The sequence below is a fragment of the Ambystoma mexicanum genome, chromosome 6q, assembly GCF_040938575.1.
Source record: "Ambystoma mexicanum isolate Mex_15411 chromosome 6q, UKY_AmexF1_1, whole genome shotgun sequence".
Taxonomy (NCBI): Eukaryota; Metazoa; Chordata; class Amphibia; order Caudata; family Ambystomatidae; genus Ambystoma; species Ambystoma mexicanum.
Window position 1 is genome coordinate 1,680,880,135 of NC_090937.1, and position 16,465 is coordinate 1,680,896,599.

The following is a 16,465-nucleotide window of genomic DNA, read 5'->3' on the forward strand; positions in this document are numbered from 1 at the left end:
GGACACTGACAAGTACTCATGGGAATAATGGAAACGCAGGTGCAACTTTTTAACATTCCAGGCATTATTGCATGGAGCTTGCATAGGACATTGACATGCACACAGGGAATAATGGAAACGCAGGTGCAACTGTGTAACATTCCAGGCTTAATTGCATGAAGCATGCATAGGACACTGACATGCATGCATGGAATAATGGAAATGCAGGTGCAACTGTGTAACATTGCAGGCATTATTGCATGGAGTATGCATAGGGCACTGACATGCACGCAGGCAATAATGGAAACACAAGTGCAACTGTGTAACATTAAAAGCATTAATGCATGGAGCATGCATAGGACACTGACAAGAACACAATGAATAATGGAAACACAAGTGCAACCGTGTAACATTCCAGACATTATTGCATGGAGCATGCATAGGACACATATGCACGCAGGGAATAATGGAAGCACAGGTGCAACTGTGTAATATTCCAGGCATTATTGAGTGGAGCATGCATAGGACACTGACATGCATGCAGGGAATAATGGAAACGCTGGTGCAACTGTGTAACATTCCAGGCATTATTGCATGGAGCATGCATATGACACTGACAAGCACACAGGGAATAATGGAAGTACGAGTTCAACTGTGTAACATTCCAGTCATTATTGCATGGAGCATGCATAGGACACTGATATGCACGCAGGGAGTAATGGAAATGCAGGTGCAACTGTGCAACATTCCAGGCATTATTGCGTGGAGCATCCATAGGACACTGACAAGCTTACTGGGGATAATGGAAATGTAGGTGCAACTGTGTAACATTCCAGTCATTTGTTGCCTGAAGCATGCATAGGACACCGACAAACATGCAGGGAATAGTGGAAAAGCGGGTGCAACTGTGTAACATTCCAGGCATTTTTGCATGGAACATGCATAGGACACTGACATGCACACAGTAAATAATGGAAGCAATGGTGCAACTGTGTTGCATCCCAATCATTATTGAATGTAGAATGCATAGGGGACTGTCGAGCACACAGGGAATAATGGAGGCACAGGTGCAACTGTGTAAAATTTCAGGCATTATTGCATGGAACATGCATATGACACTGACATGCACGCAAGGAATAATGGAAACACAGTTGCAACTGTGTAACATTGCAGGCATTATTGCATGGAGCATGCATAGGACACCGACATGCATGCCGGGAATAATGGAAATGCGGTTTCATCTGTGATGATACTGCACACTCACCTCATTAAAGTCTGATGTTGTGGAATGCCACAAGATTGAGTCATGGTCAATGAGAAGCTGACGACCCGGTGGAGCCAAGGGGTCAAAACTTCCAACTTTAAAGCTTGTGATGGTTCCATTATTAACAGACACCCAGTTCACAATATCGTATTTGGGTGGGAAATCCCCCTTGTCATCAAAAGCAACCCTGTATCCTGCAGGAGTCTCAAAGGACATCTTCCGGAGAAAAAGGTTGAGCTAATAAAAAGAACCAAATACATCATAATTAGGTGACGTAACTCCTAAAGTCATAGAAATATACGGTGTGCAAACGCTCCACTCAAAAACATAATTGCACCCTCAAAGAGATGGCACCTAAGATAAGTCATAGAACAACATAGATGCTAAGCTGCCCTCACAAAGATGGCATTCATTGTTCATCAGCTGCCCTCACAAAGATGGCATCCAGGGTAAGGTGTGAAATAAGAGAAACATTGTTCAGCGGCTGCCCTCAAAAAGATGGCATTCAGGGTCAGGTGTGAAATAAGAGAAACATTGTTCAGCGGCTGCCCTCAAAAAGATGGCATCCAAGATCAGGTGTGAAATAAGAGAAACATTGTTCAGCGGCTGCCCTAAAAAAGATGGCATCCAGGGTCAGGTGTGAAATAAGACAAGCATTGTTCAGCGGCTGCCCTCACAAAGATGGCATCCAGGGGCAGGTGTGAAATAAGACAAGCATTGTTCAGCGGCTGCCCTCACAAAGATGGCATCCAGGGTCAGGTGTGAAATAAGAGAAACATTGTTCAGTGGCTGCCCTCACAAAGATGGCATCCAGGGTCAGGTGTGAAATAAGACAAGCATTGTTCAGCGGCTGCCCTCACAAAGATGGCATCCAGGGTCAGGTGTGAAATAAGAGAAACATTGTTCAGCGGCTGCCCTCACAAAGATGGCATCCAGGGTCAGGTGTGAAATAAGACAAGCATTGTTCAGTGGCTGCCCTCACAAAGATGGCATCCAGGGTCAGGTGTGAAATAAGACAAGCATTGTTCAGCGGCTGCTCTCAAAAAAATGGCATCCAGGGTCAGGTGTGAAATAAGAGAAACATTGTTCAGCGGCTGCCCTCACAAAGATGGCATCCAGGGTCAGGTGTGAAATAAGAGAAACATTGTTCAGCAGCTGCCCTCAAAAAGATGGCATCCAGGGTCAGGTGTGAAATAAGAGAAACATTGTTCAACGGCTGCCGTCACAAAGATGTCATCCAGGGTCAGGTGTGAAATAAGAGAAACATTGTTCAGCGGCTGCCCTCACAAAGATGGCATCCAGGGTCAGGTGTGAAATAAGAGAAACATTGTTCAGCGGCTGCCCTCACAAAGATGGCATCCAGGGTCAGGTGTGAAATAAGAGAAACATTGTTCAGCGGCTGCCCTCACAAAGATGGCATCCAGGGTCAGGTGTGAAATAAGAGAAACATTGTTCAGCGGCTGCCCTCAAAAAGATGGCATCCAGGGTCAGGTGTGAAATAAGAGAAACATTGTTCAGCGGCTGCCATCAAAAAGATGGCATCCAGGGTCAGGTGTGAAATAAGAGAAACATTGTTCAACGGCTGCCATCACAAATATGGCATCCAGGGTCAGGTGTGAAATAAGAGAAACATTGTTCAGCGGCTGCCCTCACAAAGATGGCATCCAGGGTCAGGTCTGAAATAAGAGAAACATTGTTCAGCGGCTGCCCTCACAAAGATGGCATCCAGGGTCAGGTGTGAAATAAGAGAAACATTGTTCAGCGGCTGCCCTCACAAATATGGCATCCAGGGTCAGGTGTGAAATAAGAGAAACATTGTTCAGCGGCTGCCATCACGAATATGGCTGCAATGCTTAGGCTGAGAATAACAGACACATTCAGATGCCCTCCAGGCCATCTGAAGAACCTTTAGAGCATGTTGCAGCCCCCATCCACCTAACCAAAGGAATTAAGGGATCCAGAATATCTGCCCCCACCCACCTAACCAAAGGAATTAAGGGATCCAGAATATCTGCCCCCACCCATCACATCTCATGCTACAGGAAGGGTCTCAGGATCGGAATGGGAAGGAGTTGGATATCACATCTCATGCTATAGGAAGGGTCTCAGGATTGGAATAGGAAGGAGTTAGATATCACATTTCATGCTATAGGAACGGTCTCAGGATTGGAAAGGGAAGGAGTTGGCCATCACATCTCATGCTACAGGAAGGGTCTCAGGATCGGAATGGGAAGGAGTTGGATATCACATCTCATGCTACAGGAATAGTCTCAGGATTGGAATGGGAAGGAGTTGGATATCAGATCTCATGCTATAGGAGGGGTCACGGGTTTGGAATGGGAAGGAGTTGGATATCACATCTCTTGCTACAGGAAGGGTCTCATGATTGGAATGGGAATAATAATAATAATAATAATAATTAGGCTTTTATATAGCGCTACAAACCCTCAGGTATCCGAGCGCTGCTTATTATTACCCACGGTGTGTGGTGCTCATTTATCGACCTCGGAAGGATGAAAGGCTGAGTTTGGCCCCGCCGGGATTCGAACCTGCGTTAACAGGCTCTGCACGGGTGTCAAAGCGAGCGCTCTACTCGCTGTGCCACTTGAAGTAGTTGGATATCACATATAATGCTATAGGAAGGGTCTGAGGTTTGGAATGGGAAGAAGTTGGATATTACACCTCATGCTATAGGAAGGGTCTCAGGATTGGAATGGTAAGAGTTGGATATCACATCTCATGCTACATGAAGGTTCTCAAGATTGGGATGGGAAGGAGTTAGATATCACATCTCATTCTATACAAAGGGTATCAGGTTTGGTATTGGAAGGCGTGGGATATCACATCTCATGCTATAGGAAGGGTCTCAGGTTTGGAATGGGAAGGAGATGCGTATCACATCTTATGCTACTGGAAGGGTCTTGGGTTTGGAATGGGAAGTAGTTGGATATCACATATCATGCTATAGGAAGGGTCTCGGGTTTGGAATGGGGAGCAGTCTAAAATTACATCTCTTTCTACAGGATGGGTCTCAGGATTGAAATGGGAAGGAGTTGCATATCACATCTCATGCTACTGGAAGGGTGTTGGGTTTGGAATGGGAAGTAGTTGAATATCACGTCTCATGCTACAGGAATAGTCTCAGGATTGGAATGGGAAGAAGTTGGATATCAGATCTTATGCTGTAGGAGGGATCTCAGGATTGGAATGGGAAGGAGTTGGATATCACATCTCATGCTACAGGAAGGGTACCAAGATTGGAATGGGAATGATGTCACATGTCATTCTATAGGAAGAGTCTTGGGTTTGGAATGGGAAGGAGTTGGATATCACAACTCATGCTACAGGAACGGTCTCAGGTTTGGAATGGGAAGGAGTTGGATATCACATCTCTTGTTACATGAAGGGTATCAGTATTGGAATTGGAAGGAGTTGGATAATACATGTCATGCTATAGGAAGGGTCTTGGGTTTGAAATGGGAAGGAGTTGGATATCACATCTCATTCTATCGGAAAGGTTTCGGATTTGGAATGGGAAGGATTTGGATATCACCTCTCAAGCTATAGGAAGGGTCTCAGATTTGGAATGGGAAGGAGTTGGATATCACATCTCACGCTACAGGAAGGGTCCCAAGAATGGAATTGGAAGGAGTTGGATATCACATATTATAGTATAGGAAGGGTCTCAGGTTTTGAATGGGGAGGAGTCCAATATCAAATCTCTTGCAACAGGAAGTGTATCAGTATTGGAATGGGAAGGAGTTGGATATCACATCTCATGCTACAGGAAAGTTCTAAAGATTGGAATGGGAAGGAGTTAGATATCACATCTCATTCTATACAAAGGGTATAAGGTTTGGTATTGGAGGCATGGAATATCACATCATATGCTATAGGAAGGGTCTCAGATTTGGAATGGGAAGGAGTCTGATATCACAAATCATGCTACAGGAAGGGTCTCGGGATTGGAATGGGAAGGAGTTGCATATCACATCTCATGCACTGGAAGGGTCTTGGGTTTGGAATGGGAAGTAGTTGAGTATCACATCTCATGCTATAGGAAGGGTCTCGGGTTTGGAATGGGGAGGAGTCTTAAATCACATCTCTTTCTACAGGATGGGTCTCAGGATTGAAATGGGAAGGAGTTGCATATCACATCTCATGCTACAGGAAGGGTCTTGGGTTTGGAATGGGAAGTAGTTGAATATCACGTCTCATGCTACAGGAATAGTCTCAGGATTGGAATGGGAAAAAGTTGGATATCAGATCTTATCCTGTAGGAGGGGTCTCAGGATTGGAATGTGAAGGAGTTGGATATCACATTGCCAACAAATGTGGGATCGCTATTGGGTCATGTGCGCTATTTACCACCAAAATTCTTAAAATTTGGGTCGGCAGCAAGTTATATCTTACCCTCAAACTTCCCACAAAGTTTGTAACAAAGATACAAGTTGAAAAACTGGTTCGGGAAGATATCTCGCGCTCACACCCGTGCTTTAACAAAAATCCTCAACAATTTTAGTCTAAACAACATCAATTAAAGTCCATCAGTGCAATGATTCCTAACAAAAATGTTTTTTAATTTGTCAACGAAAAAACAGCCGACACGTGTTTCGACCTTAGGTCGTTTTCAAGGCCCATATGTGAATCACTAGAATTCTCCTGTTTGAAGTGTAACGAATCAATCGGTTTACTCGGTCTTGAGTTATCAATTCAATTTTCAGATCAGCTTTTAACGATTAAGTTTCCCGAACAATTTTTTATATAGCTGAATGCTATCACTTTCCATACTGTTTAACACATAAATGTGTATCTGGAAACAAAGTTCACCAATCAAAGGGTTAGATCCCACGTCTGTTATTTTCATAAATTCAAAATAACAGACGTGGGATCTAACCCTTTGATTGGTGAACTTTGTTTCCAGATACACATTTATGTGTTAAACAGTATGGAAAGTGATAGCATTCAGCTATATAAAAAATTGTTCGGGAAACTTAATCATTAAAAGCTGATCTGAAAATTGAATTGATAACTCAAGACCGAGTTGGATATCACATCTCATTCTACAGGAAGGGTCTCAGTATTGGAATGGGTGGAAGGTGGATATCACATCTCATGCTTCAGGAACAGTCTCAGTTTTGGAATGGGAAGGCGGTGGATATCACATATCATGCTATCGGAAGGGTCTCGGGTTTGGAATGGAAAGGTGTTGGATATCACATCTCATGCTATAGGAAGGGTCTCGGGTTTGGAAAGGTGAGGAGTTGGATATCACATCTCATGCTACAGGAGGGTCTCATGTTTAGAATGGGAAGGAGTTGGATATCACATCTCATGCTATAGGAGCGGTCTCCGGTTTGCAATGGGAAGGAGTTGGATATCACATTTCATGCTATGGGAAGCGTCTCAGATTTGGAATGGGAAGGAGCTGGATATCTCATCTCATACTATAGGAAGGTTCTCGGGTTTGGAATGGGAAGGAGTTGTTAATCACATCTCATTCTACAGGAAGGGTCTCGGGTTTGGAATGGGAAGGGGTTGGATTTCACATCTCATGCTATTGCAAGCGTCTGAGGTTTGGAAAAATAAGAAGTTGGATATCACATCTCATGCTATGGGAAGCGTCTCAGATTTGGAATGGGAAGGAGCTGGATATCTCATCTCATACTATAGGAAGGGTCTCATGATTGGAATGGGAAGGAGTTAGCTATTACATCTCATGCTACAGGAAGGGTCTCGGGTTTGGAATGAGGGGGAGTCTGATATCACATCACTTGCAACAGGAAGGGTATCAGTATTGGATTGGGAAGGAGTTGGATATCACATCTCATTCTACAAAAAGGGTCTGAGGTTTGGTATTGGAAGACGTGGGGTATCACATCACATGCTATAAGAAGGGTCTCAGGTTTGGAATGGGGAGGAGTCCGATATCACATCTCATGCCACAGGAATGGTCTCAGGATTGGAATGGGAAGGAGTTGCATATCACATCTCATGCTACTGGAAGGGTCTTCGATTTGGAATGGGAAGTAGTTGGATATCACAAATCATGCTATGGGAATGGTCTCGGGTTTGGAATGGGGAGGAGTCTGAAATCACATCTCTTTCTACAGGATGGGTCTCAAGATTGGAATGGGAAGGAGTTGGATATCACATCTCATGCTACAGGAAGGGTCTCAAGATTGGAATGGGAAGGAGTTTATATCACATCACATGCTGCATGAAGGATCTTATGATTGGAATGGGAAGCAGTTTTTTATCACATCTCATGCTACGGGAAGGGTCTCATGATTGGAATGGGAAGGAGGTGGATATCACATGTCATTCTATAGGAAGGGTCTCGGGTTTGGAATGGGAAGGATTTGGCTATCACACTCATGCTATAGGAAGGGTCTCTGGATTGGAATGGAAAGTAGTGGGATATCATGTCTCTTGTTACAGGAAGGGCCTCAGTATTGGAATGGGAAGGAGATGGATATCACATGTCATGCCATAGGAAGGGTCTTGGGTTTGAAATGGGAAGGAGTTGGATGTCACATCTCATTCTATTGGAAGGGTCTCGGGTTTGGAATGGGAAGGATTTGGATATCACATCTCATGCTATAGGAAGGGTTCGGATTTGGAAGGAGTTGGATATCACATATCATGCTACAGGTAGGGTCTCGGGTTTGGAATGAAAAGAAGTTGGATATCACATCTCATGCTATAGGAAGGGTCTCAGGAATGGAATGGGAAGGAGATGGATATAACATCTCATGCTATAGGAAGGGTCTCTGGTTTGGAATGGGGAGGAGTCTGATATCACATATCATGCTACAGGAAGGGTCTCGGGATTGGAATGGGAAGGAGTTGCATATCACATCTCATGCTACTGGAAGGGTCTGTGGTTTCGAATGGGAAGTAGTTGAATATCACATCTCATGCTACAGGAAGGGTCTTGAGTTTGAAATGGGGAGGAGTCTGAAATCACATCTCTTTCTACAGGATGGGTCTCAGGAGTGGAATGGGAAGGAGTTGCATATCACATCTAATGCAACTGGAAGGGTCTTGAATTTGGAATGGGCAGTAGTTGAATATCACATCTCATGCTACAGGAATAGTCTCAGGATTGGAATGGGAAGGAGTTGGATATCAGATCTCATGCTATAGGAGGGGTCTCAGGTTTTGAATGGGAAGGAGTTGGATATCACATCTCATGCTATACAAAGGGTATAAGGTTTGGTATTGGAGGCATGGAATATCACATCACATGCTATAGGAAGGGTCTCAGATTTGGAATGGGAAGGAGTCCGATATCACCAATCATGCTACAGGAAGGGTCTCGGGATTGGAATGGGAAGGAGTTGCATATCACATCTCATGCTACTGGAAGGGTCTTGGCTTTGGAATGGGAAGTAGTTGAGTATCACATCTCATGCTATAGGAAGGGTCTCGGGTTTGGAATGGGGAGAAGTCTTAAATCACATCTCTTTCTACAGGATGGGTCTCAGGATTGAAATGGGAAGGAGTTGCATATCACATCTCATGCTACAGGAAGGGTCTTGGGTTTGGAATGGGAAGTAGTTGAATATCACGTCTCATGCTACAGGAATAGTCTCAGGATTGGAATGGGAAGAAGTTGGATATCAGATCTTATGCTGTAGAAGGGGTCTCAGGATTGGAATGGGAAGGAGTTGGATATCACATCTCATTCTACAGGAAGGGTCTCAGTATTGGAATGGGTGGAAGGTGGATATCACATCTCATGCTTCAGGAACAGTCTCAGTTTTGGAATGGGAAGGAGGTGGATATCACATATCATGCTATCGGAAGGGTCTCGGGTTTGGAATGGAAAGGTGTTGGATATCACATCTCATGCTATAGGAAGGGTCTCGGGTTTGGAAAGGTGAGGAGTTGGATATCACATCTCATGCTACAGGAAGGGTCTCATGTTTAGAATGGGAAGGAGTTGGATATCACATCTCATGCTATAGGAGCGGTCTCGGGTTTGCAATGGAAAGGAGTTGGATATCACATTTCATGCTATGGGAAGCGTCTCAGATTTGGAATGGGAAGGAGCTGGATATCTCATCTCATACTATAGGAAGGGTCTCGGGTTTGGAATGGGAAGGAGTTGTTAATCACATCTTGTTAAGACGGATTTCTGAACTCTGTCCTGGTGGCGCAGAAGTTCAGAAGGCCAACCTAATTACTTGGAACAGGGTAACCTCTGGACGAGCCAGACCAATCAAGGTAGCGATCGCGGCGGTCAAGACTAGGTCTCAAGAGGGGTGAGGGTGACTGAAAGCCCGCAATGAGCACACAAAGCAAGAGCGCTTACAAACTACTCCAAACAGGTGTTATATCAAAAATATATACACATTTATTTTAAGGCCTTTAAAATAATGACCGTAGCGAGAAAATCACAATATCACAATATTAAGCCAACACATACCATATCAACACAATATATATACAAATACGACAGTCGCAAGCGTTATACGCACGAAATGTGTAGTCCACCTGAAAGGGAAGGAAAACAGGCAGTGCGATAATGCTTTAGACTCAATTCGCCTTCAGAGGCACCTAACTAGATGGAAGTCCGAGCCCTGCGAAGAGTGGAGCCTTGTGCTCAAAGTACCTGCACACGCCGGTGCCAACGGGTAAAGGGAGAAGCTCTTCGGAGGAAGTCAGGCAGTTCGGGTTAGTGCACAGCAGAAGAAGAACAGGTTCCGCAACTCAAGCGCAGCCTCCACAGCGGGCAGAAGCAGAGCGCCAGTACGGCAAAAGGGTGCTGTTTTTACACAGCGGGGAAAAGCAATGGGATACTGCAGGAGGGCGACCAGATCCTAGCTATACTACTCACCGGTCCCCGAAGCAAGCAGACCCAGGCTTCTCCACGTTAGTTTCAGCAGCTGGCAGGTTCAGAAGAGCAGGGAACGCCTCGTCGTCGTGTAGAGCAAAAAGACGTCCCAATCGAAGAAACCTGCACAGTTTGTTGCCGCAGCAGGACAACGGAGCGGCCGTGTGTATCTGAGCCAAATGTACACTCCTCCCTTCAGACCTGGGAACGCCAAGTGCACGAAGCGTGGGAGAGTGACAAGGACTCAAGATACTACACAACCTGGCGGCGGTTACAGAGCAAGTCTCCCGTGTAAGCTGGTCAGTCAACTGGATGGCCCAGAGACACTTCCGAAGGCTTACTTGGCAGGAGATGGTGAAGATGCCGGGAATAGCTGTTCCTGCTATTCCAAAGGTCGAAGCACCAGTACAGGCCTTCTGGTTCGATCAAAGGAGGAAAGGGTTTCACAGGACGACAGCAGTGCAAAGGAAGAGTCCTTCAGCGGGTCACCAGCGATTCCTCGGTCCAGCCTCGTGGTTGCAGGATACTTGGCTCCTGTATTCCTTCGTTCGTGAGAACTCAGGAGATCGACATGGTAGTGGTGTTTCCAGCCCCCTCTTATCCACGGTTCCCTTCGCGCCAAAACGGAGGGGAGCCAATGGGAGATCCGCTCATCAACACACATACCATTCGTGGACCAATCACGGACCACGGTGGTCCCAGGCATTCACACCACCCTAGGCTCTCTGGCACCCAGGATGTGTATTGGGACCAGACATCCCAGCCCACACCCTGGAGGCACACAAACGACATGTAGAAGCCCGCGAAAGCATCTGCGTTTCGCGGGAAAGTACATGCCCAAATAAGGAAGGCCCCGGGTCGCCCGACCTGGTGAAGGTGAAGGGAGCAAGACGGTCAGTGGACAGGACAAAGGAGCCTCGTGGTCTGGCCATTTTGGGAGGCAGGCCACCATTTTGGGTTCAGTGCGAAAAACGCGCTCAGAACGCCAAAAGGAGCTCAAAATACACAAAACGATCGCTGCCACCATTCCAGTCCCTGAATGACTTGCACCGATCAAATACAATCCTAAACGAGTATCTAGGGCCTGTAGAAGGCTAGAGACCCAAGAGAGCTGTAACTTAGCTTACAGTGCCCTCTTGTGTCGTGTTGCACTAAAGCTGCGACACGATAAAAGAAACTACGGGAAACAGCGTTCCCCGGTTCTGACTGTCTTTAGGGCATGTCAGTTTCCCCGTAAGAAAGGAGCGAAAGCCCAGAGGAGTGCGGCAGAAGGCTGCACTTCTCTGGCAAAGTCAAGAACAAGGTGAAAAACAACAGCAAAAAGTTTAGGGGTTGCCACATGGAGGAAAATTACCTACAATTACGAAATCTTTCCTAACACATCTCATTCTACAGGAAGGGTCTCGGGTTTGGAATGGGAAGGGGTTGGATTTCACATCTCATGCTATTGCAAGCGTCTGAGGTTTGGAAAAATAAGAAGTTGGATATCACATCTCATGCTATGGGAAGCGTCTCAGATTTGGAATGGGAAGGAGCTGGATATCTCATCTCATACTATAGGAAGGGTCTCATGATTGGAATGGGAAGGAGTTGGCTATTACATCTCATGCTACAGGAAGGGTCTCGGGTTTGGAATGAGGAGGAGTCTGATATCACATCACTTGCAACAGGAAGGGTATCAGTATTGGATTGGGAAGGAGTTGGATATCACATCTCATTCTACAAAAAGGGTCTGAGGTTTGGTATTGGAAGACGTGGGGTATCACATCACATGCTATAAGAAGGGTCTCAGGTTTGGAATGGGGAGGAGTCCGATATCACATCTCATGCCACAGGAATGGTCTCAGGATTGGAATGGGAAGGAGTTGCATATCACGTCTCATGCTACTGGAAGGGTCTTCGGTTTGGAATGGGAAGTAGTTGGATATCACAAATCATGCTATGGGAATGGTCTCGGGTTTGGAATGGGGAGGAGTCTGAAATCACATCTCTTTCTACAGGATGGGTCTCAAGATTGGAATGGGAAGGAGTTGGATATCACATCTCATGCTACAGGAAGGGTCTCAAGATTGGAATGGGAAGGAGTTTATATCACATCACATGCTGCATGAAGGATCTTATGATTGGAATGGGAAGCAGTTTTTTATCACATCTCATGCTACGGGAAGGGTCTCATGATTGGAATGGGAAGGAGATGGATATCACATGTCATTCTATAGGAAGGGTCTCGGGTTTGGAATGGGAAGGATTTGGCTATCACACTCATGCTATAGGAAGGGTCTCTGGATTGGAATGGAAAGTAGTGGGATATCATGTCTCTTGTTACAGGAAGCGCCTCAGTATTGGAATGGGAAGGAGATGGATATCACATGTCATGCCATAGGAAGGGTCTTGGGTTTGAAATGGGAAGGAGTTGGATGTCACATCTCATTCTATTGGAAGGGTCTCGGGTTTGGAATGGGAAGGATTTGGATATCACATATCATGCTATAGGAAGGGTCTCAGGAATGGAATGGGAAGGAGATGGATATCACATATCATGCTACAGGAAGGGTCTCGGGTTTGGAATGGGGAGGAGTCCGATATCACATCTCATGCTATAGGAAGGGTCTCAGGTTTGGAATGGGAAGGAGTTGCATATCACATCTCATGCTACAGGAAGGGTTTTGAGTTTGAAATGAGGAGGAGTCTGAAATCACATCTCTTTCTACAGGATGGGTCTCAGGAGTGGAATGGGAAGGAGTTGGATATCAGATCTCATGCTATAGGAGGGGTCTCAGGTTTTTAATGGGAAGGAGTTGGATATCACATCTCATGCTATCGGAAGGGTCTTGAATTTGGAATGGGCAGTAGTTGAATATCACATCTCATGCTGCAGGAATAGTCTCAGGATTGGAATGGGAAGGAGTTGGATATCAGATCTCATGCTATAGGAGGGGTCTCAGGTTTTTAATGGGAAGGAGTTGGATATCACATCTCATGCTATCGGAAGGGTCTCGAATTTGCAAAGGGAAGGAGTTGAATATCACATCTCTTGTTACAGGAAGGGTCTCATGACTGGAATGGGAAGTAGTTGGATATCACATCTCATACGATAGGAAGGGTCTGAGGTTTGGAATGGGAAGAAGTTGGATATCACATCTCATGCCATACGAAGGGTCTCGGGTTTGGAATGGGAAGTAGTTGGATATCACATCTCATGCTACAGGAAGGGTCTCAGGATCGGAATGGGAAGGAGTTGGATATCACATCTCATGCTATAGGAAGGGTCTCAGGATTGGAATAGGAAGGATTTAGATATCACATCTCATGCTATAGGAACGGTCTCAGGATTGGAAAGGGTAGGAGTTGGCCATCACATCTCATGCTACAGGAAGGGTCTCAGGATCGGAATGGGAAGGAGTTGGATATCACATCTCATGCTACAGGAATAGTCTCAGGATTGAAATGGGAAGGAGTTGGATATCAGATCTCATGCTATAGGAGGGGTCACGGGTTTGGAATGGGAAGGAGTTGGATATCACATCTCTTGCTACAGGAAGGGTCTCACGATTGGAATGGGAAGTAGTTGGATATCACATATAATGCTATAGGAAGGGTCTGAGGGTTGGAATGGGAAGAAGTTGGATATCACACCTCATGCTATAGGAAGGGTCTCAGGATTGGAATGGTAAGAGTTGGATATGATATCTCATGGTACAGGAATAGTCTCGGGTTTGGAATGGGAAGGAGTCTGAAATCACATCTCTTTCTACAGGATGGGTCTCAGGATTGGAATGGGAAGGAGTTGCATATCACATCTCATGCTACTGGATGGGTCTTGGGATTGGAATGGGAAGTAATTGAATATCACGTCTCATGCTACAGGAATAGACTCAGGATTGGAATTGGAAGAAGTTGGATATCACATCTCATGCTACAGGAAGGGTCTCAAGATTGGAATGGGATGGAGTTGGATATCACATCTCATGCTACAGGAAGGGTCTCAAGATTGGAATGGGAAGGAGTTGGATATCACATCTCATTCTACAGGAAGGGTTTCAAGATTGGAATGGGAAAGAGTTGGATATCACATCTCATGCTACAGGAAGGGTCTAATGATTGGAATGGGAAGGAGTTGGATATGACATGTCATTCTATAGGAAGGGTCTCGGGTTTGGAATGGGAAGGATTTGGATGTCACATCTAATGCTATAGGAAGGGTCTCTGGATTGGAATGGGAAGGAGTTGGATATCACAACTCATGCTACAGGGACGGTCTCAGGTTTGGAATGGAAGGAGTTGGATATCACATCTCTTATTACAGGAAGGGTCTCAGTATTGGTATGGGAAGGAGTTGGATAACACATGTCATGCTATAAGAAGGGTCTCGGGTTTGGAATGGGAAGGAGTTGGAAATCACATCTCATGCTATGGGAAGGGTCTCGGGTTTGGAATGGGAAGGAGTTGTTAATCACATCTCATTCTATAGGAAGTGTCTCGGATTTGGAATGGGAAGGAGTTGGATATCACATGTCATGCTATAAGAAGGGTCTCGGGTTTGGAATGGGAAGGAGTTGCATATCACATCTCATGCTACTGGATGGGTCTTGGGATTGGAATGGGAAGTAATTGAATATCACGTCTCATGCTACAGGAATAGACTCAGGATTGGAATTGGAAGAAGTTGGATATCACATCTCATGCTACAGGAAGGGTCTCAAGATTGGAATGGGATGGAGTTGGATATCACATCTCATGCTACAGGAAGGGTCTCAAGATTGGAATGGGAATCAGTTGGATATCACATCTCATGCTACAGGAAGGGTCTCAAGATTGGAATGGGAAGGAGTTGGATATCACATCTCATTCTACAGGAAGGGTTTCAAGATTGGAATGGGAAGGAGTTGGATATCACATCTCATGCTACAGGAAGGGTCTCATGATTGGAATGGGAAGGAGTTGGATATGACATGTCATTCTATAGGAAGGATCTTGGGTTTGGAATGGGAAGGATTTGGATATCACATCTAATGCTATAGGAAGGGTCTCTGGATTGGAATGGGAAGGAGTTGGATATCACAACTCATGCTACAGGGACGGTCTCAGGTTTGGAATGGAAGGAGTTGGATATCACATCTCTTATTACAGGAAGGGCCTCAGTATTGGTATGGGAAGGAGTTGGATATCACATGTCATGCTATAAGAAGGGTCTCGGGTTTGGAATGGGAAGGAGTTGGAAATCACATCTCATGCTATGGGAAGGGTCTCGGGTTTGGAATGGGAAGGAGTTGGATATCACATATCATGCTACAGGAGGGGTCTCGGGTTTGGAATGGGAAGAAGTTGGATATCATTTCTTATGCTATAGGAAGGGTCTCAGGAATGGAATGGGAAAGAATTGGATATCACAAATCATGCTATAGGAAGGGTCTCAGGTTTGGAATGAGGAGGAGTCTGATATCACATCTCTTGCAACAGGAAGGATATCAGTATTGGAATGGGAAGGAGTTGGATATCACATCTCATGCTACAGGAAGGTTCTCAAGATTGGGATGGGAAGGAGCTAGATATCACATCTCATTCTATACAAAGGGTCTCAGGTTTGGTATTGGAAGGCGTGGGATATCACATCTCGTGCTATAGGAAGGGTCTCAGGTTTGGAATGGGAAGGAGATGCGTATCACATCTCATGCTACTGGAAGTGTCTTGGGTTTGGAATGGGAAGTAGTTGGATATCACATATCATGCTATAGGAAGGGTCTCGGGTTTGGAATGGGGAGGAGTCTAAAATCACATCTCTTTCTACAGGATGGGTCTCAGGATTGAAATGGGAAGGAGTGGCATATCACATCTCATGCTACTGGAAGGGTGTTGGGTTTGGAATGGGAAGTAGTTGAATATCACGTCTCATGCTACAGGAATAGTCTCAGGATTGGAATGGGAAGAAGTTGGATATCAGATCTTATGCTGTAGGAGGGATCTCAGGATTGGAATGGGAAGGAGTTGGATATCACATCTCATGCTACAGGAAGGGTACCAAGATTGGAATGGGAAGGAGTTGGATATCACATGTCATTCTATAGGAAGAGTCTCGGGTTTGGAATGGGAAGGATTTGGATATCACATCTCATTCTATCGGAAGGGTTTCGGATTTGGAATGGGAAGGATTTGGATATCACATCTCAAGCTATAGGAAGGGTCTCAGATTTGGAATGGGAAGGAGTTGGATATCACATCTCACGCTACAGGAGGGGTCTCAGGTTTGGAATGGGGAGGCGTCCAATATCAAATCTCATGCAACAGGAAGTGTATCAGTATTGGAATGGGAAGGAGTTGGATATCACATCTCATGCTACAGGAAAGTTCTAAAGATTGGAATGGGAAGGAGTTAGATATCA

The 16,465-nt window shown here is 45.3% G+C and overlaps 1 protein-coding gene across 1 annotated transcript in view; it reads right to left on the minus strand.

Annotated features, from left to right (window-relative positions):
* Positions 1 to 1,459, minus strand: part of LOC138515435 (vomeronasal type-2 receptor 26-like) — a 125,643-nt gene extending 124,184 nt beyond the window's left edge. Inside the window, exon 1 of the mRNA XM_069630277.1 lies at positions 1,244 to 1,459. Within this exon, the coding sequence (XP_069486378.1) occupies positions 1,244 to 1,459 (216 nt within the window). The remainder of the gene's footprint in view (positions 1 to 1,243) is intronic.
* Between the last annotated feature and the right edge of the window lie 15,006 nt (positions 1,460 to 16,465).